At 38.4% G+C, this 22,736-nt stretch overlaps 1 protein-coding gene across 3 annotated transcripts in view; it reads right to left on the bottom strand.

Moving 5' to 3' along the window:
* Positions 1–2,222: 2,222 nt before the first annotated feature.
* Positions 2,223–22,736, bottom strand: part of SCAF4 (SR-related CTD associated factor 4) — a 56,835-nt gene continuing 36,321 nt past the window's right edge. For 2 of the 3 annotated variants that reach the window (XM_082393666.1, XM_082393667.1), the window contains exons 14-20: positions 22,527–22,640; positions 21,518–21,674; positions 19,779–19,936; positions 18,256–18,421; positions 18,080–18,166; positions 17,732–17,923; positions 2,223–3,514 (exon numbers count right to left, since the gene is read on the bottom strand). In XM_082393666.1, the coding sequence (XP_082249792.1) occupies positions 2,586–3,514; positions 17,732–17,923; positions 18,080–18,166; positions 18,256–18,421; positions 19,779–19,936; positions 21,518–21,674; positions 22,527–22,640 (1,803 nt within the window). In that variant the 3' untranslated portion in view covers positions 2,223–2,585. The remainder of the gene's footprint in view (positions 3,515–17,731; positions 17,924–18,079; positions 18,167–18,255; positions 18,422–19,778; positions 19,937–21,517; positions 21,675–22,526; positions 22,641–22,736) is intronic. The other variant, XM_082393668.1, reaches the window with a different exon arrangement.

Genomic DNA, 22,736 nt, shown 5'->3' with positions numbered 1-22,736 from the left:
TAAAGTATCTAAATTGAAATTCTAAATTAGCTCTGATACTCCTACACAGAGTTTGAATGGAACAGATTTAGTAATATGTTGACAGGTATTAACTATTTCATAGAGCTGTTTTTTGAAAGTGTTTGTTTTAAATGAGATCAAAATGTTTAAAATTTTAGCAACTGGTACATTTAGCTAAGACTAAGCTGAACTTTAATCTCAGACAAATAGGCTATCCTTTGTTAGCTTTAGGAAAATTAAAGTGGTACCTTTATTTTAAAAAGTAGATGTTATGGTTGAAGAGAGCCCTTTGATAACTTTCAGTGAAATTGTGAATGGCAAGTTAGTTAGAGCCTCAGATAGCTGAGAAGACTTACCTACCTGTCAAATAGCGCATACTCCATTTTTGTAGAACCGTGAACTTTTAGTTTATAATAAAAGTAGAGGTTGGCACAATCTGCTTTCAGATAAGCTCCTTAAAGAAATCATTATGCCACTGTAAGGTGGAAGCAAAGAAATGTTTGATTGTGGGTTCTGACTGTTTGTTTAAATACAAGAACTGACACACGCAGTTAGTGAACTCAAGTCTTTCTCTTAATGGAAATATGTACCTGTAAGAGAATGCTTTTAAGTGAAGTGTTAATCTAACTCAGGTTTGACTGTGGGTTATAGTTGTTTATTAATTGAAAATTATGGAATATTACTTCTGATAGAGAAGCCAGATAAGCAACAGTTTTGGTTGGTCATAAATTATATGATGGACTTTATCAAGCGAAGATCACTTAGGAGAGGAAAAGCTAATTTAGAGTAAGAATTTGTAGTGTTTGTTTTCAAAGTTTGAAATTGGTGATAACAGAATGCTCACAATAATGGTTACAACTACCATCAGGTAGGGGATTTAAAAACAAACACTAACAGATTTCATAATGTACAGTTTTGTTACATAAATGGGATAAGACTCAAATACAGGACTTGCTTGTGTCCTTTAAAGCCTCAAGTGTAATTACTACCACTTGGTACTTTTGGGGTTTTGTCATGTGCAAATAGGGTGACCTTAGTACTTTCAATTGGGAATACAGGGCTGCGAGTCCTTGAAATCTGAACACTAATCAATCAGGTGTATATTTATTTCCAAAAGCAGTTTCACCTGGGACTTTTAAACTTCTCAGTGGGCCAGCATAAAACTGAGGATAAATTTTATAACTCAAGTCTGCATATATGAAACTGGATTTTCTCTTACTTTCCAAAGGCAGGGACTCAAGAACATTGCCCTAGATAAATACATTTTCCCCCATCAAAACAAAGGTCTTGCTGCAGAAAACTCAAAACCAAAGTAATAAAGCAGCTTCGCCTGGGGATGAGGGTAAAGAAAAAAAATCTGCTCCGCACACTGAAACTAGGACAGTTTAAAAATATGATTTAAGAAGAAAAAAAGCTTCAAGGCCGTAAATACTTGGATTATGATGTTAACGGTCTTTTCCTTAACACTAGGTAAGCAGCTTTATGTAACTGCTTTTCTGTACTATTTCAGGTATAGGTTTGATTTGGCTTTGGATGTCTTCATGTAATAGCTCTTGGATAACCTACAACTATTTTTCCTAGTTAACCCAACAATTTTAAGGAAAAGAGAGAAAGTACTTTGTAAGTGGCAAAAAGTTCGGTTTACCTCTGCCCAGCAGGGGACTTTAAAAAATGGTAAAGAAAGGCAACAGGCAAGGCTTGTAGAAACAATAGGTTGCATTTAAGTCCTTAAACAGATAAGACAAAAAGCTTTTAGGTTGCAAATACTAACCTTGATATTTCTTTCACCCTTCTGAAGAATTTAATGGGATGGTTAAGAAAAACACCCAACCTTCTAAATAAGTAATACCCAGGCAATCAGATAATTTATAGTACAACGGGTAATGCTGGGGTCCAGTTTTTCCCCCCAGCAAAAAAATTTTTTTACAATTATTTAGGGCAACATTTACCACAAAGCCAATGGCAAAAAAAGACCTTGACTGAATTCCAAAACAAGCTTTTCAGTTAACATTAAAACCATTAACCTTTGCCTTATGATTGAAATGCTAAAAATAAAAAATATTACAAATGAAGTGTTTGAGAATAACTACATAAAGATGTCTATTTCCATCAAATATACAAGTCTAATTTAGACTCCAACACAGTATTAACAGCTCAAACTTTGATGGTGAACAATCCTTTTCCACCTTAATGCAGTGTAGGAAGAATAGCACACATTAAAGTTTGTTACGAAAATAGAGTTTATTAAAAACATCCCTATTGTTTTTGAGGAGCTTTCACCGTTACCTTGTCTTAAATTAAAAAAAAAAAAATAGAGAGCACTTCTAATTACGATTTGTAAACTTTTTAAAGTCAAAACTTTTAAAAAGTTACAGCAAAAAGGGTAATATTTATTCATATTTTCAGTATTTTTTGTTATTTTGTGGCTATTTTTAAATAGAAGGGAAGCAATCAAATTGCTTACAATTCCCCACCAACTACCGCGGGGCTGTGATATAGCAGGAGCAAGTATAATACAGCATCTGTACACTTCAAGCTCTACACTCCAGGAAGTGTCACTGTCACATGTGGACAAATTCCAGTCTCTAACGAGGAGCCTCGGCTGCTGAGCCAGAATCCTTTTCAGGTTCAACGGATGAGGTAGCCTCGGCAGGTAACTCTTCGGAAGGTTTTACAACTGCAGACTCACACTCCCCCTTATCAAGTTCTGAAACAGTGTCTACATTTCCCACTTGACTAATGGGAGGTTCAGCGGTTTTGTTACCGCCTGCCCTGTCTGTCACCTCAGGCTTCTCCTTGCCTCGGTTTTCCTCCTTCTCTCTACGAGACTCTCTATCTCTAGAATCTCTCTCTCTGTCCCGATGCCCACTAGAGCGTCTATTCCTCTCTTCCAAGTCTCTGTGCCTGTCCCGGTCAGGGCTCCTTCTTCCCCACTCTCTCCTTTCACGATTACTATTCTCTCTATCATCATTACGGTTCCCATACCGTTCCCGGTCATTTTCCACCCTATTTCCAAAAGATCTTCTTCCAAACCTTTCTTGGTCTCTACCTGAAGTGAACTGCTGCCTGTTATCGTTTCTAAACGGCTGTGGCTGCGTCGGCGGCTGCGGCTGCGATGGCTGCGTCGGCGGCTGTTGCTGTGGCTGCGGTGCCGGCGGCGGCTGCTGCTGCGGCGGCGGCTGCCTTCCGTCTCTGTCCTCGGGACCCCCTGGGCCTGGCCCTGGGCCCCCGAGCCCTGGCACTCCACCGGGCCGGACAAAGGGGCCATGGGGAGGAAAGGGACCTTTCATTCCATGAGGCGGCGGCATCCCAAAGCCCCCGGGGCCTGGTGGCGGACCTCTATGCATCATATGCGGAGGCATGGGACGAGGCGGCATCAGAGGAAAGCGTGGCAGGTGAGGCGGAGGCATTCCTGGCGGGCGCTGGAGTGGGATCAGGCCGGGTCGGGCACCAAGAAGACCAGTGGATGGGGCTTGGAGCCCAATTACAGGGCCAGGTGCAACTCCTTGAGTACCTGCAAGGCAATAAAAATTAAAGTGTAAATAAAATAACATAGAAGACAGCATATTCTGTTTTCAATTATTTCCTGTGGAGCTTGAAGCAAAATGAAATTCAACCCCAAACCTTCAAATCTCATACTGTTTGCCTGCCTACCTAGCAGAAAAATGTGAGGGCCCAGTAACAACCCAGGGCAAGCAGTCCTGGAGATACATACTATGTATACACATCTACCTAATATAGGTACAGGTCAAAATAAGCTGCAAAAAGAAATTGCTATATAGCAAATTTTGGAAAGAGTATGTCAGAATCTCCTTGTATAGCCTTGACTAATAGCTGTTTACCACTCAAGATACTTGAGAAACACATGTGCGCTGAGATAAAAGAACTGAACTAATGAGATAAAGAACTGAACTATTTGACCCAACTGAAGGTTATTTCAGGTGTACTCTTAGAAGAAAACTTCTTACTCTAAGTCTTAATTTGACTTTTTACTAGGAAAAAGTGGGATCAATGACCCAGAATATCCAGTGAAGAGGGAGGTTTCTTTGATTCTGTATCATGAAAATGCTTTGTGCAGTTATCATGCAGTAAGCATTACTTTAATGTTTATAAAGATCCATACACAAACGTAGAGTTTATTTTTACAAGTCCCTCTTCAAAGCACGGCATAACGTGTAAACTGCTATGCCGAAATGACTGCTGAACAATGCTGAGTGCTCAGCCAGTCACCTTCTATTCACTTTCCCAAAGGTGGCAAAACTGATAAAGTTAGTGCTGCTGCTGAAAGTGACAATGACTTACTTTATTTCCCATTTCCAGGAGGGTTTGCTTATGCTTTAAGAGTCAAGCAAATTCAACCCATCATTTATAATAACATGGAAAAGGAGGATCTGTGTGGTTCACAACTTAAGTAACAGGTATCATGGTCTCTCTCAATTTATTTCTCTGCAAATATAAACATCACAAGGCAAATACTATGACCAACAAGAGTTATTCTAATAAAGGAAAATGTTCCAGATATTGTCAGAATGTGCCATTTACCCATGTATTGCAGAAATGCCTTTGAGCAAGTTGTGGGTTATGACCATCAACTGGCAATGGTGAGAAAAATGCTTGCGTGACACTGACAGAAAACCCACCAGAGAGCAAACCCAATACTTCTTCATCTTTTTGTCCCCAGCATCATATTATTTTATGTTTACAGTTTCAATCACTTCCACTCACTTCAGCAAACATTTAACAAGTCCTATTTGCTCCTAGATTTTCTGCATAAACAATTAATACTAATATGATAGACAAGAATTTCTACTTCAGTTTTTGTTCCTCAGGACATATGGTCCAATACTACTCTGTCAGACTTAGGCACTAAATAGAGTAGACGGGAAAATGTATGTGTATCAGTTTATAACTCTTAACATGAAGACTCACCGCTTTGGTACTTAAAGAGAGTACTTTCTTTTAAATGCTTCAAGAGAAATACATTCAGTGAAAAGGATCTCACAGAGGAGCAACCTTGGACACATGCCTCAGAAATGGGGAAAATAATATCTGCCTCTTGTTGAGATTAAATGGGATAAAGTACATAAGCATGAGCTCAGAGCTTGGCACACAGTTAAGTGCTGAAATTATTATTCTACACATCTATTTTGACAGATGATAAGTATCCTAACACTAAATATTTCACTTTGCAAAAACACAACAGTTTTCTTTTCTGATCATTGAGATCTTACTGGCCTCTCCTGGTCCCCCAGTATCCACCACTGTTTAGAGTCAAGCACTTTGGTAACTGGGAAAAAATTATGCTTCCATATGTCAGGCCTAAAGTTGAGAAATGCTAATTACCATAGTGAAAAGCCAGAAATGATGAATTGGATGAACAAGGCAAAGACCCCACAGACTCTTTACACTCTCCTTAGGAAATCCCAGACAATGAACATATTACAGAGCTTATACTATTATCTCAGACTGATATAAAATTCATGGCAAACTAACATTCTTCATATCATTTAGTGAACATATATTGAGTACATACCATACAGGGGACAACAAGGCACCTAAGATATGTCCTTGCTCCCACTTTTTAAAGAAATCTTAGAGCCGCAACATTTGTGGACTTCAACTCAAAACAAGCAACATAAAATGTGCGCACCCATGTACAGCCTCCTTCAATAGAGTCATCATATAGAGAAGCACTTCAAAAATTCAAACTTTACTTTCCCACCAGCTTTACTCAAGGATGAAAACGGTAAATGTTTACTGTTAAAGACTTGCTGTGGCACATTCCAGTGCCTAACTCTATGCTCAAGGGGCCAAAAGCAAGTTTTTAAATAACACTAGAAAAGTGGGGGAGGGGTTCAAAGCATCTTATTGTAACAAAAGAATTAAGTTCAGATGAACCTTTAAGAGGAAACAGACCTTTGCAGGACAATGGGAAGGTCCTATTCCTGATTTCCCCATAATGATGGCTTCCTCAGCTACCAATCTGACAGGAAGCCAAAGGAAGCAAGGCCAACCACAATCTTGTACAGAAGAGAGCAAATGGGCAATGATTCTTTATAAAATATAAACCGATCCCTATCAGCACATCTCTAAGTTTTTTTATAACATGCATTTGAGGGTACATACAGGTTGATTTAACAGGGTTAACTTTTACAGTACCCATATATTTAAAACTCCTACAAAGCACATTTTTTATAAAGAGAAAAACATAGCCTAATTCATCTATTCCATATATGTGGATATTTATATTTGGGATTTACTTAAAATATTATTCACTCAAATTCTTTCCCTCTTTTGTAAATAAGCTCATTTCCTTTTAACCCTTTACGGACCAACAAAGTTTACAGATTCCCCCAACAGAATTCCCACGGCTCCAAATGTTGGCCTTCAGACCACAGAAGTGGTAGAATTAGGTATTTTTTTCTCATCTGTTGTTTTGCAGTGAACAAAAAAGTACTGCTTTTATAATAACAGTTATATTTAATTAAAAAATATGTCAGGTGGCATAAGCCCTTGGTAGGCATAAGAGCTGAATTTCATTTTTATTAGGAAAGCTGTCATGATGCATATACCAATGGAATACACAGTGAGTTACCCAAGTCTAAAGGACATTCAAAGCAATTATTCATTTTATTTGGAAGTATGACGTGAAATACCTGACAAGTCTTCTAGAGTTACAAACTTAAAAAAATTCATTTACTCATACATATGTTGAACATCTAAGCTTTACATTATGAACACATTTAACGTGCTGGGGATATAAAGATTAAAAAAAATAATAATCTTTTCCTTCAAACAGGACGTAACCTAGTAGAAACAGACAAATGTCAACTGCTATAGGAGGTGGCACACACTATTATGGTGACAAAGGTGGAACTGACAAAGTCAGTGTGTGTGAATCTGAGCAGGAGTCCCGGCGAATGTCTGAATTGGGTCCCAAAGGAAAGGGAGAACATTCAAGGCCAATGTAAGGAAGGACATTACTGGTTAAAGAGAACAGCGGCTTCTGGAAAGGCCTATTATTATTAGCAAAGTGAAGCAGTAAAGTGTGTTGTTCTGAGAATTGCAACAGAATGTCTTTTGATGAAAATCAAGGAGAGAAAAGCTGAGGTTTATTATTGAAGCAGCTAGAAAGAATCTGTATGAATACAGATTGCTACCAATTACAAAAGAAAAAAATGAGGTTTGTGAGGCTGGACAGTTAGGCCAGGGCAATCCAGGTCTTATATGCCATGAAAAGGAACCTGGACTTTGATCTAGAGTGGTGGGAAAACCATGGAGGAATTTTTAGCAGGGATGATCCTCATGTGCATTTCTGAAAGACCCCTCCAGCAAATAGTATACAGGAAAGCAAGGAGGCAGAGGACACTGAAGAGTAGTTAGGCTTTTATGCCAAGAATCTAGGGAAGAGAGGTGAGAGACAACTGAACGAGGTGCGAGAGACGAAGAACAGGTTTCAGCCCTTTAGTAGGCAGGACCGGCAGAATATAAGAGATGGAGGAACATAGCTCCCTGCTTCGAATGAGTGGGTGGATGAAGGCATCAACTCAACGCAGGAATTTGGAAAGAGAAGCCATTTTTGGAGACAGACAACAAATTTCACATGTTAATACTGAGAGCTGGAGGGGCCTAGGCTACACCTGGTGGAAATGTGCTGAAGTGATTGATTAGATGTACAGAGCTCAGAAGAGCCATGGTGTTAACTTATCCAGAACATGGATGAGACAAAAAAGGGAAGAGTTCAGACCTGGGGAAACTCACACTATAGACAGAAGACTCCACATTTCCTATACAGCAAGATTTTAAGGCAGACGAAAAAAGCGACAGCCCCAAATGTCTCTATTTAAATTCAAGAAGTGTAAGAAATACACTGCAGTTTAAATAACCAAGGCTATTTCCTATGATGAATCAAAAAAATCCACTTTCACAATTAAAAAGTAAAAATCAAGATTAAAGGGGAGGTGCCAGTGCTTTCTATAGCAAAGACGTTGGTAATTATGGGAAATAAAGAACAGGTATGTTGGGCTTCCCTGGTGGCGCAGTGGTTGAGAGTCTGCCTGCCGATGCAGGGGACACGGGTTCGAGCCCTGGTCTGGGAAGATCCCACATGCCGCGGAGCAATTAGGCCCGTGAGCCACAACTACTGAGCCTGCGGGTCTGGAGCCTGTGCTCCGCAACAAGAGAGGCCGCGACAGTGAGAGGCCCGCGCACCGCGATGAAGAGTGGCCCCCGCTTGCCGCAACGAGAGAAAGCCCTCGCACAGAAACAAAGACCCAACACAGCCAAAAATAAATAAATAAATTAATTAATAATAAAAAAAAATGGTGATGTAAACCTCACATTGGCATCTCCAGACATTGTTACTATGTTTAAAAAAAAAAAAAAAAAAAAAAACAGGTATGTTAAAAGATTAAAGGGGTGGGGAAGGAAGGGAAGGCTGATATCATGACTGGAGACCAGTGTGGACCATGACATGTCAGGAGAATGTTAGTTGAACACTTTCATGGAGGATGTAAATTTAAGTTGGATCTTTCAAAAAAAAAAAAAAAAAAGCAAGGATTTGCTATGTGAGAAACGAAAGGGAGAGCAGGAGGAAGGGCAGAGAGAACACCTGAAAAGGCAAATCAGTAGAAAAGGCGGTTCTTCTACCTCTTCTCCGCCCATCATCTTGTCTTCCATTCTACCACAGCCAATGCCTCTAGAAGTCCTGGACCTTTCATTACAAGTAACTTTATCACTTCTGAATTCTCATTTTCAAGTACCCCACTCTCTGACCCTCTTTCCCAGAACAACCTTCAATCCCACTAGGATCACGTCCCCAGTGCCCTTCACATCTTTACTTCCCTCCTTACCTGTCTCGGAGTCCATGGTTCTCCCTTACCATGTTGCCTGGAAAAACCTCAACACTGGTTTTAAATGCAACTCTTCTACCTAACCTGCACCTGAATATGGCTGGGCACCACCTCCAACATGCTGACTGGTCTCATTTTATTTATAACTACAACCACAAGTGCTCCCTTAATCCTGGCCAGCAATTCTAATTTCCCTACTCAATTCACATTCTTATGTTTCTAGATATCTATTTCACATGTTCCTGTTTCTCCTTAATCCTATCTATTCTTAGCTGGTTTTATATAGCTTCTGGGAGGTAAAGTTCACATAGCCTACAATTCACCCACATAAAGGGTGTAATTCAATGTTTTTTTTAATATATTTAGAGTTGGGCAACCATCGAAATAAATTTTAGAACATTTTCATCACCTCAAAAGAAACCCTGTATCCATTAACCATCATTTCCTGTTTCCCCCCAACTCCACCCCAACCCCCAGGCAACCATACATTTTATTTTCTGTCTCTATGGACTTGCCTATTCTGGACATTTCATAAATGTGGAATCATACAATATGTGACCCTTTGTGACTGGCTTCTTTCACTTAGCGTATCTTTGCAAGGCCCATCTGTATTGTAGCATGTATAAGTACTTCATTTCTTTTCATTATCAAGTATTGTTAAATGGAAATACCACGTTTTATTTATCCTAGTTGGTATATTTTAAAAAAAGAGGCATTTAGAAAGGCTTTGTTAATCCACCTACCTACCACCAAATCTACCGATTTACCTGCACCTGTATCCGTACTACTCTGTGAACATCTGTGCCCCACGTTCAAACTCTGAATCCATACCCTCACCTACGTAAGAGTATCAACCTAGCAAATATCTCCTCTTTCTTGCAACAAAAATTTCCCCTCTACTGGGTTTTCCAATAATGAACATGCTAGAGTTTTTAGAAATAAACACGGAAGAACTGCCCTCACATTATATCTCCCTTCAGCTCACCCCCGTTTTACTGTTCCCCTATATAGCATATCTCCTCAGAGAGATGTCCAAAATCATTGTATCCATTTCTTGTATCTCTCATTCTCTCCTGGCCCTATCTATATATACTTACATAGGCTTTTGAACCCGTCACTCCAATAAAACCACATTTCTCAAGGTCATCCAGAAGCCTTCATTTTGATAAATCCCGTCAGCAAGTCTCAGCACTCTTCTTTGGCCCAAAAATGGCATCTGATAGTTGATCTCTCCCTCCTTCCTAGGAACTTTCTTTACTGGGCTTCCAGAATACCTTCCTCTACTTTTGTTTCCTAGCCCTCTAGCTGCACCTTCTCAGTATCCTTTGCTGGATGGAACAGTAGAGGACAGTGGTTAAAAAGCACAGGTGTTGGAATAAGGGTACCTTGAATTCTAGGTGCTGCCAAATGGAGCTGTGACCTTGGGCAGGTCACTTCATCTCTTTATGCCTCTGATTCCCCATCTACAAAATGGGGATAACTGTGTTGACTTCAAAGAACTGTAAGGCTTAACTGATTGATATATATACAAACTCCTTGGAAGAGTTCCCATCATGTCTTAGTCCTCCGTTTCATATTTTCAACTGCTAAATGCTGACGTTTTCCTGGGCTCATCCCTCTCACTACATTCCCTCCCTAGGTAATCTCACAGACTCTGGTGGCTGTAAATATTATTTATATTTGCTGATTACACCAGAATTTACATCTTTAGACTTTATTTACCAGTTGTTTAGCTGTCACCTGCACCTGAATGTCAAAGTTAAAACATCCAACATTTATCTTGACATCCTCATCCTAAACCCACTCCTCTTTGAGATTTGCCCATCTGAGGAATGGCAATTACACTCAACTAAATTGCTCAGGTCAAAACCATAGTCGTTCTTGACTCCGTTCTCTCACATATATAATAAGGCCATTCTGAAGGCTGTATCTTCAAAATAAGTTCAGACTCCAAATGCTTGTTACCTCTGCTGTGCCATCCTAGTGCAAGCTGTTAGCACTCTAATCTCATCTACTCCAATGGCATCCCAACCAGTCTCCTCTTTCCACCCTTACCAACTCCTATAGTTTGCTTTCTACAGAACAGCCATCCTTAATCCTTTGAAAAATGGAAACCAGATTTAAAGTGTTTAAATCTGTACTTGTTGTACACTCTGACTGGCCCCTGACGACCAGCTCTGAACTCATCACCTGCGGCTCTTCCTTGTGATCACACTGCTCAACCCTAACAGCCCACTATAGTCCCTCCAACAAGCCAAGTTTGTTCTCAGTCCAAGCTCCCCTTCTGTTCTCCTCTCTAAACGAGATGTTTTCCCTGTGTCTATATGGCTCTTTCCTCTATTATTTCTCTGTATCACCTCCTTAGAAGCCTTCCTTGGCCATCCTATTTAAGAGTGCATCTCACACGACATTCCTCCAATCCCGTTCTCTGCTTTACTCTCTTCATAGGAATAGCTTCATGTGAAATTATTACTATCTAAGTCCCCCCTAGAATGTAAGCTCCAGGAAGACAGGCCTTGTCTTGTCATTCAGGGATCTCTAGTACCCAGAAGGGTGCCTGGCACACAGTAGGTACTGGAGTAAACACATGTTGAACGTATGAATGAATGAATGGTGGTGGCGTAAGGGATGACTAAACTCATCAACAAGATACCTCTCAGGGGGCAAAAGCATTGGCTACAAGGTCCAGGTCTCTCCCCCAGGGCGGTGAGTCTCTTTCCATTGTAAACCTATGAATATCTGAAATTTTGAGAAAAGCTGCAACGTTCTTTCACAACCTCCTTTTCCGCTCCTAGTCGCAGTTCCACCTTTTCTTGATTCCAAACGAATGAAGGTCACTGTGGCATTGTGCATGGACCTAACTCAAAATTTGTTCATACAAGGAAAAAGATATACCAGCCACTCTTATCTCATCTCTCCCACCAATGCCCTGAGAGCCCCAAGGCATATATATATATGTATTTGTTTAATCATTAAAAGTGTTTTTTTTTTAAACTACAAACCTTCAGAAAATTTAAATAACAGTACAACCCATACATGTATTTCCTTCACCTAGATTCACCAGTTAACAACATTTAGGCCCTAATTATTTCGAAAAGACTCCCAGGTGTTTCTTATAGGAGGCACTGTTGGGAGAAGGGGAGAATGGAAAAATGCGGAGCTAGTTTTCAAAGAATGAGAGAGAGCACATTTTAGATTGCATTATACATTACTATACCAAAAATAAATCGTTCTTAGAATGGTAGCAAGAGACTGCTAAAAGAAATTTGAGTTTTCAATAACATATAGCGCAGGCAGACTAAGATGTGTATCTATTTTTAGCATGGGGTACATTATGTTTTGATAAAATCTAATACATGAAAACCATAATTTCAAATGAAGAATCAGAGACCACTGTCTCTTTAAAATGACGCCTTGGATTTTCTGCAAAATAACGTACAATAAGGTTTGGTCAATTTCCCTATAGCTCATTTATAGTCTTTTTTTTAGAATTTGTTTGCATATGAATTGCTATTTTATTGTAACTGGCAAAGTATAACAGCTGTGACTTCGAGTTAAGACCTGTACTATTAGAGTCAAGAAGCTTGGGATATACTGGTAATCCATCACTGAATGAGATCATCCATAGGAAATTTTATTTTCAATGTTAGCTGGAAAAAATCTTACCTGAAATTCTTCACAGCATTATCTTTGTCTACCAAAAGCAATCTAGAGCCCAGAGTTTCTGCCCCTCCCACCTTCCTCAGGCCCAAAGAGATGTCAGAGATTTAAACTTAAGAGACTCTTTAGGCTGGAGTTCTGCAGCCTAGGAAGTGCAGAGAGAGATGGAGACAATGTGATAAGCAGCTTTCAAGTTTTCGTGCAAGACCTTCTCCATGTTTTGTTTGAAGTGCTTCGCCTTCTGAGAAAATATGGTGTGTATTCATGCATAAATTGATATCCAAGGTAAATATCTGCTGTGGATCGATCACTATTAAAACATTCATTGAACAATGTTATATACAAAGTTGAAGGCACTGTGATGAGTATTTGGGAAACATAGTGGAATAATATAATGCAATATTTAGAGTACCAATTCAAATATTTTAAAGTTTTCAAAGAACACTTTTATAGGATAAACAAACATCTGGTAGACCCCTCTGGGTTATAATTTAATATAACCAATATTATAACAAAGTCGACAATAAGGAAGAATATTAAAATGCAAAAAGTGTTTAAAAAATTAGGTGTTATCATTAAAAAAAACTTTTGAGAATTTTCTTCAGGTTTCCTTTGAATGTTATTCACACTAGTAGTTTGGTGCTCTAATGTTCTAATTTATAGTGTTAAAAATTACTAATTATAAAAGTATCAAAATTCTAGGCAGAAAAATCTAAAAGCTAAGTGAAATCACAAGTCAAATATCAATTTTAAAGTACAGTTGACCCTTGAATAACACAAGTTTGAACTGTATGGACCCACTTATACACAGATTTTTTTTTTCCAGTAAATATATACTACACGATCCGTAGTTGGTTGAATCTGCAGATGTGGGACCTCGGATATGGAGGGCCAACTATAAAGTTATGTATGGAGTTTTGACTGCATGTGAGTTGGCGGCCCTCATCACCGCGTTGTTCAAGAGTCAAATGGAATTACAGAACTTGATAGTAAAATTATTCATCTTCAAGGCAGTCTTAAGGATCATAGATAGCTACTGCATAAAAGCAAACACGCCTGTTTAATTCACAAACCAATTCTGTCTACATAATTCTTGAAGTGTCCAAATTTTGGAACATCAAATGCCTATCAAGGCCAGGCAAGGATGTGTGAAAAATCAAGCACGAAGTATACATCATACTACTGCCTAGCAAGTCAGCCTGTAGGCTACCAATCTGTGACTTTTGCTTTAAATATTTGGTAACAAATATTATCAATAAGAAGCAATCTTACACATACCCAATTCTTATAAATTTTACCATCATCTATAGCAGTGTGACAAAACTGGAGAGAATCTCTGTATAATAATAATTAAGGAGTAAATGTATCGGGCAAGAGAAGAGACTTTAATTTTCCACAATAGGAATGAATCCGATTTAGCTTAATTTTTCCTTGAAAAGACATTATGGATATGCTGGTACCACAACAGAGATATGTAACACAAACAAACATTTTTTTGTGTATTTTTTTATTGTTTGGAACACCAAAGTAACCCAAATTTCACATTTACAATGAAATTTTAAATAAAAATATGCTGTACATTGTATTAGAGATACATGTTATACAAAAGTTTGGAAAAGTAAACACATACACTTATACAGTAAAGAGAATGTACTGAATTGCTATCACCTTTAATACTCCTTCTCTCCTAAATGGTCAACAACTGTAAACTGTTTCCTTTAGCTTTTATGAAATGACCACTGCTCTAGCTATTTTGAAGTGTGAGGTACTAAGAACAGATTCCTTTAAAATCAAGTGATAATGAGTTATTATTGTGCATCGAATAGTTTTATGTTTTCAGATTATCAGTTACTAAAATAATCAAAATCTCTAAAAGATGGAGGTAGTTCTCTACAAATCTGGTAGCAAGGGCTACTTCAGCCCAATTCCAGAAACAGGTAGTCAGCACTCCCAAACTAACATCCACACTTAAGTCTGATCATTCAGAAAATTCTTAACACCAAGCCATCCTTAAAGCACCACACCACCTCCTTCATAACCAGGGCCTACAATAGAATTTTGGAAGATCTGTTTGTTGAAATGTTTTTTTGGCCCCTCTACTTTAAAAATATTATTGCCACATTTCAGAAATTAGGATCTAAGAACTAGTTAAGTCTCAAGGATACATTTAGCTTCCACTGTAAGAAAACAATTTGAGTATCATTAATAGGAAGAATACAGATACCATATTGTGCTATTTAAATGAAATGCCACTATGACTAACACACATTTTCTCAGTAAGCCAACTGATGGAACTTGAATACATGTGAACTTATCTCTTGGTCTAATATATCATGAAATATCTGAGGCAACCATGCCAAGATACATACTTCCCTAAAAAGGCTGCTTCCTCTGCTGACAATTAGAACAGTTTAAAATAAATCACAAGTAAGTAATATAATTTTAGAATTTCCAGTACTGTTCTCTAGGTATGCTAAATATCATCTATGACATTCCTTACCTGTAATAAGCACCCACCATTCACTGAATGCCTGCTCTGTGGCAGGCCCCATGTCAGTTGTTTATATATGTTAGTCCAACTGAATGACCACAACACCCCGGTGTGACATTTCATTCCTTTTCTCACAGTTGAAGAAACAAGCTTAGTATCACCTTCTAGGCTTAAAGTTTTCTGTATAGTATAACATTGCTTTTTATTATCATAAGAGAAAACATTAGAGCACCAAGAGAAAACTTGAAAGCATCTTAGTTCTAGTATTCTGTTAACTTGGTTAACATCAACAATATTCAACCTATTTACTGATCCTTTAGTGCTACAATATTGCATGTAATTACTATATTCCTTTATCAAAATGATGGAATTGTGATTAGCCTTTTGGTTAAATCCTCCTTTATTTGCATATACACTAAAAAGTTTCATTTCTATAAAAGGTCAAATTCATGGGATATTCTTTTCAAGATTTCTTATTGAAGGAAAATGGAAGGCTCTCTTTCTCAGGATTCAACTAAACTACTGCAGTTTAGTTAAAAGTGCCTATTTTAACAAAACAGTTTTCATTTTTATGTTATGTCATATTTTAACCTTTCCAGATCTGGAACAGCCTTCAATTTCTATATTTGCTTTAAAAGTTACAAAGATCATCATCAGAGGTGAAGTATAAACAATCCTACACTGAAAACCATCCATCCATCCGCTTACATAATAATGTTCCTCTCTCATGGAGCTTCCATTCTTGGGGGTGGGAGGAGATGGACATCCAAACAGGTATGTTAGATAATGATAAATGCTAAGAAATTTAATTATTTTTCTAGCAGTGACTAGCTTACTAAGTTTATTTTTCATGCTCACCAACTTTTGATTTGTGTTTTATTTTGTTTCACATGTTGGCTGAGAGTTTAAATTATACATTTCAGTAGTGATAAGAAATAAAGGGCAGAGTTTCCAAGACCTAAATGTTAAATAAAAGGCAGGTAATTTATTCTTTTTTTTTTTTTTGGGCTGCGCCGTGTGGCTTGTGGGATCTGTTTCCCGACCAGGGACTGAACCCGGGCCACAGCAGTGAAAGCCCAGAATCCTAACCACTAGGCCACCAGGGAACTCCCTGGGTTATTTATTCTTAAAGGTTGTTCGTAAGTAGCGGTTATTAAAGTCTTGGAGATGAAATCTTTTCATTCATTCAGTGAATTTACTAAGACCAGAAAAAACCACAAATGCATGAAATTCTGTAAACAGTCTCAGATGGCCTAATACCCATGGATACCAGAGTAGGAAACTTCATTTCAAAGAGAATTCACAATCAGGGGCATGCGTGTGGGGTAGAGGAAAGAGGTTGATCAGAAAATTCTACCCAACTTAGATTCTGTGATTCTTGTGTAACCATCTTATTACAAATATGGGGGGGGGGGAGGAGAAGCATAACAAAACTGAGATCCAAAGATATTAAGGTTTCCTGGCTACTAGTTCACTGTTCCCACTGTTCCTTCTACTATGACTTCCATTAGGGCATAGACCTCTTAAGCAACTTCCCTATTAAACATATCATTTTCCATCATTATGAGGACTACTGCTACACTACTTGTGACAAATTTTAACCCTAAATCCTCTTTTACCATTACCCAGTCTGTGTACTAAAAGAAATAAAAATCAAGTTTATTATCAGCCTAAACTCAGTCTTGGAGAGGGCAGAAGACAGCATGCCATGTAAAAACAAATTGATTTTTATTATAAATGTAGTACATGCAACAAAGTGAAAATTTCCAACAGTACTGAAAGCTGTAGGTGAAAAGTAAAAGTCCTACATCACAAACCAATGTCCCACAGTCCTACATCCCAGAAGTAACCAATATGCTCTTTCCTTAAAAAAACTAAGATTATGAAAGCGAACATTTGCACACACATACCTCTGAAAAATACAATGGGCTCACAGGACTAGAATATTCTAACACTAAGGATGAATTAACTATCCATTAGGAGAATCAAGTGTTAATTATATTTGGCAATACCACTTCAAATACAACAATTTATTAATTGTTATAGGATGGTCACTATAACAAGTATATGACATATTCACTTATAATTCAAGCAAGCAAGGGTAAGGCCTCTTAAAGATGTAGACAATCTAAACCACACTTCCATGGATCACAGAAGTAGAGTTGTGGGTAAAGAATACAACAGATGAACTCTTGCAGGAGAAAAGTGAGGGGTCAGTGGAAAAAGCATTGCCTCAGGCTGTGCAACTGTCACTCAGGTAACAAAGCCATTTTATTGCAATGTATCAAAGATAATTTCTTTGCTAGCCCACAGAGAATGCTACCAAAGTCCAGGGATTTTAAATGTATAAAAATTAATCCAGACGGGAAAAAACCCCACATTGTTAAAGAAATGCTCTCTCTTATAAAGCTGCGATGTTTGGGGTTTTGTTAATCATGGACTATGTACCAACTCCTTTTTACAGAGATTAGTTTAATCACTTTGCTATACCAAATTAAGATGTGCAAATCCAAACTTTTATTCAAGACAGACAAACAAACATGATTTCATTTTTGAGGCTGTCTCTTGAGCATATTCTTGGTAAAGACTAAAGTACACATATTTAAGAGAAAGATCTTCCTCAAAGAAAAATAGCCTCAGAGAACATTTTACCAAAATTAGCATTGTTTATATAAAAAGCCTAACTTGGGCAGGGGAAAGAAAACTAATGATAAAAAACTTAACTTACCAAGAAGTGAAACAGGCTGGGTTACAGGAGGGGTGGGCAGATTCGTGGGTGCAGCAGGTGGCACAGCAGAACCATACATTTTCACACTGTCACCAGACTCGGCGTTTCCTCTAGCCCCAGACACCACTGTTGGAATGGGATTTCCAATAGATAAGTCTTTTGTAGTGTCTTCATTTATACCAGCGATAGTAGCTAAGGAATATAATTACATCAACATGTGAAGCTGAATAAATAATTATCTCCCGGTCAACATTCTTTTGCCATACTATAGGTCCTACTACTGGTCCATTCTCCCTCCTACTCTCAATTCCAAGAGGACAAGTGAACACAAAGGAAAAACATGCTTACAGTTTGGGATGTTTATTGGTGGAGTGTGAGGAGGAGGAATGGATACTGGTGGAGTTATAGGAGGTGGGGGTCCAGGAGGAAGAAAACCTAGAATAAGAAAAATAATGTCAACTGAAGTTGTGTCACTTTATTTCAGGCTCTAAAAAAAGAATGTCTTCTCAAATAACTTAGTGTACCTGGTGGTAAATGCATTGGGTTGAATCCTGGGCGCAAAAATGGTGGAGGAGGTGGAGGAGGAGGAACACCAGGACCAAAGCCTGGAGGGGGAATTCCCAAAGGAGGCGTGAAGGTGGGTGGCTGGAGAGCACCAACCACAGGAGGTCCCGGCTGATGTGGTGGGACCTAGAGAGAAAGAACGGAAAATGAAGCCACATACCTAGCCACCCTCCCACCCACATAGTGTGTAGGGACAAAGAAAATACCTTGTTGAAAAAAGAAATCTCTAAATTGTGCTTATTATGTGAATACACTTATTAGATAACAGGTGGTAATCTGCACCTACCCCTAAACAATAGAAACCACATAGTTTCCCCTTTTTCTATTTGGCCGCACCGTGCGGCATGCGGGATCTTAGTTACCCGACCAGGGATCAAACCTGTGCCCCCTACAGTGGAAGCACAGAGTCTTAACCACTGGACCACCAAGGAATTCCCAAAAATCACATATTTACTCTCTACTTTATGACAGCAAATTCACACTGTAATTCACCAGCACCTATATTGGTGTTCTGCTAGAATATTAATATATTAAAAAATGTCTCATGGTTAGGTCAATAAGTTTGAGAAATACAACTTTAAAAAAAGCTACCTGGTAATCTGCACAGTGATCAAGATCACAGGTCCTTAGGGTCAAAGTGCCTGGCCCCCCTTTCAAGTTGTTTTGTGACCCTGAGCAAGCTACTTACATTACACTCCCTAGACCTCAGTTTACTCATCTGTAAAATGGAAAAGTGCCAACCTCACATAATTATGGGGATTAAAGAGTCAATAAATATTAAGTGCTAGTGCCTGGCACTTTAATAAATACCCAACATATGTTAGCTATTGTTAAAAAAAAAAAAGAATAATCAATCTTAAGAGATTAGTCAGGTTTCTTTAAATGAGTGCTGACATTCGTTGAATCTTATTTAGAACCTGCACTGGAAGGGCATATCCAAAAGGTCAGCTAAAGAGTGCCAATTTGGGAACTCCATTTATAAAATATCACAGCTAAGTATGTATCAAAGCATGTAATTTTCTGCTAACACTAAGAAAAATAAAGAAGCTAGGCAACCCAGTTTTGTGATAGCTCAGATTTATCTGATTCAGTTTTAATGTGAGAAATTGAGGAAAGAAGGTATTGAAAGAAAAGAAAAATCTAGTGGATCATACATAAAAGTATGGGTCAAGTATTTATAATTTTTACCAAAACATTACTTACTTAGCTCTTAACATGTAACAAGAAAATCACATCTCAAGTCAAAAAGGTTATGAGGTAAGACACTGAATAATCTCGACAGATACAAGGCAATATGAAATTTACTCTGGTTTTTAAAAGCATTTATAAATAATAGGTCTGACATACCAACACACAAAAAATTAATATGTACATCTATGCACTCATGTCTTTGACTATGAATCTAGACATACATCTACAGTAAGATTTAGAAAGGTATCTTTCAGACACTTAAAAGTTTAAACAATGCCCCAAATAGTCTTACCTGTGGAGGTGGTACTGTTATAGGTGCAGGAACAGGAATAGGAGGGACAGGCACAGGTAAAGGCTTAGGTATGGGTGATACTGGTTCTGTGTGTGAGGTTTCTGCCCCTCCATTTTGAGCAACTTCATTTTCATGCTTTTTGGGAATTCCCTTCCAATCTATGAGAGTTAAAGAAATTTAACAAAAGCTTACATTTCAGCTTATAACTTTAAACACAGAAATGATTTTTAAAACGCTGATATTAAAATCAGAAAGCAGGACTTCTCTGGTGGCGCAGTGGTTAGGAATCCACCTGCCAATGCAGGGGACATGGGTTTGAGCCCTGGTCTGGGAAGACCCCACGTGCCACGGAGCAACTAAGCCCGTACGCCACAACTACTGAGCGTGTGCTCTAGAGCCCGTGAGCCACAACTACTGAAGCCCGAGTGCCTAGAGCCCGTGCTCTGCAACAAGAGAAGCCACTGCAATGCGAAGCCCGTGCACCACAACGAAGAGCAGCCCCTGCTCGCCAGAACTAGAGAAAAGCCCGCGCTCAGCAACGAAGACCCAACGCAGCCAAAAATAAATTAAAAAAACAAAAAACCCCAAAAAACCAGAGCATTCTTATTATTAAAGAAACGCCTATGCTAATCTCATAAACATTAATTATTTAAATTAACAATAGCAAACATGCAAAAAGAATGCTTACTTACGTGCCAGGCACAGTTCTAAGCTATATATATATTTATTTAATTCTCATAACCATCTATAAGTACCATCTATAAGTAGGTCCTACTATTATTATTCCCATTTCTCAAGAGATGAAAACAAAAGACAATTTGCCCAAAGTCACATGCCTAGTAGTGGCAGAGATGGGATTCAACCCAGGCATATTTGGCTCTAAAGTCTCTGTTCTTAACCACAAAAGTGTATTGTTTGGATTAAAGACCCTGGGAGGGAGAAGCAGGATTCTTTTTACCCTGGACCAAAGTCTCCCAGAATGCCTGGCACATAGTAGGTCCTCAATACCTGTCTGCCTGAACAGAAGCCTAGCCTGATCCTTAAGCGAACGCATTACGCACCAAGGAGGGAGGAGGTGGTGTATGGGGAAAGTCCAGCACTGTTTCGCTGCCTTCTGGCTTCTCAAATCATCCCTTCTGATTGAAGTTCTTTAATGCTTTAAGTATTTACTGTATTTTGCCATGCCACCCTGTGCTCCTCTCGTCCTGCTATCTATCAGTCTTCAGGTCATGCCCCCACAAGCTGCCATTTTTCCCAATACAATTCCACTATCAACCTGGCATTTTTAATATTCAGCCTACAAATAACTGCACCTCCTTGTCTTACACATTTACTTTTGATGGCTTCTCTGGACATTTAAACATTTTCAAAGAAATTACTATGAAGCAGTGGACTTTACTAACAATGTTCAGTTTGAGACTCATTTGATCTGTTAGGTTTTTACAGTGAAAAATTCTACCTAAGATCCACTTAATACTATAATTAATAATTAAGCCCACAATCAGTAATTATTTGTGTCTGCATCTCTCCCACTAAATGCCAAGTTGCGTAAGGGCAAGGACCACATTTGTCTTATTCACTGTTGTTTCCTCAGTTTATTATAATGGAGAGACTGGCACCCACATGGTGGGTATTTGAAAAATCTCAAAAATCAGATCCTAAGGCAAAGAATAAACATTTGTCACAGCACTACCAAGGAAACAGATGAATTTTTTTAAAAAAATTAAATACTGCTTTACCTGGATTAAGTGTATCACTGTCCAACATTCCTCCTTCACAAAAACTCTCCAGTTCTTCAGGCTTGACTTTGTCCCACGGAATATAAGTAACACCAAGTTCTACATCCCAATACTGCTTATAATCTGCCTTTATTCCTTTGTTTAAGGCCCAGGCAATCTATTTCACCATTTGTTAAAATATAAAAAGAAAGGAAGGGAGAAGAATGTCATAAACTGAGAGTTAACTGTTCTCCACGATTCTAATCGCTCAGACTTGGTCAGCAAGGGAGCAATCTGGCCTGGCTATCCCTGGATCTCACTCAAAACTTTATTCGGTGCTAGGAAACTGGTTACCCTACCATCTCACTTTGTTTCTCCTAGGATGGAAATCTGACTGGCAATCACTTCCTTACTCTTCCAACCATCCACCACCCACCAAACCCAGGCAGCATAAAACTTAAGAGAATAGGAAAAAGTTTATCAGGGACAGGCTGAAGTTCCCTGTACAACTCAGCATAAGAAAGTGGGGAGCACTTTTAAAAGTCTTGGGTACCTCGGAATTACTCAACATCAGACAAAATCCTTTTGCGGTGCAATCCAAGGGTAGAACATGGTATTATAACATTAAGGAAACACTGACTCTGGCCCCTCAGAGTAAGAATACCCATGTACCTATATCTTTTCCTCTATCTTCAGTGAGTATTTTTCATAGTTCTAAGATGAGATGGCAAACTTTAAAATTAAAATGTGAAAAATACAAAATTTTCTGTATGACAAAATATTTTACAAAATGACATTACATTTAAAGCGTCAAGTAAATACCTTGATGAACTTACCTACCTTTAAAAAAAAAGACAAAAATTCCACCATGCACCTAACATACAAAATTTTAACTCTTAGGAGATAACCTCTTTAAAAAAAGATGCATTTGTAATGCCCCAGTGTCCAAAATTACAGTTTTTTAAAAAAAGTCACATAATATTATATATTAAGTTTTAAAAGAAATGAATTATAAACTATAAAACAGTACCTTTATGGATTTCTGGTTCACTTTATAGTTTCCTCGGCTCAGTTTCTGCAGGGCACGGTAAGCATCTTGCCTATGAACCATAACAATATAGGCACAACCTCTGGGAGGAATCATCTGCTCCAAAAGATTTTAATATTATAAAATATAGTAACAACAAAATAAAAAAGCAACAAGATATAATACTAAGTAATCAGTTCCAACAAGCCCAAC

Source organism: Balaenoptera borealis (assembly GCF_965194805.1).
Source record: "Balaenoptera borealis genome assembly, chromosome: 5".
Taxonomy (NCBI): domain Eukaryota; kingdom Metazoa; phylum Chordata; class Mammalia; order Artiodactyla; family Balaenopteridae; genus Balaenoptera; species Balaenoptera borealis.
The sequence above is the reverse complement of the archived record's forward strand: the minus strand, read 5'-3'. Positions and strand labels throughout refer to the sequence as shown.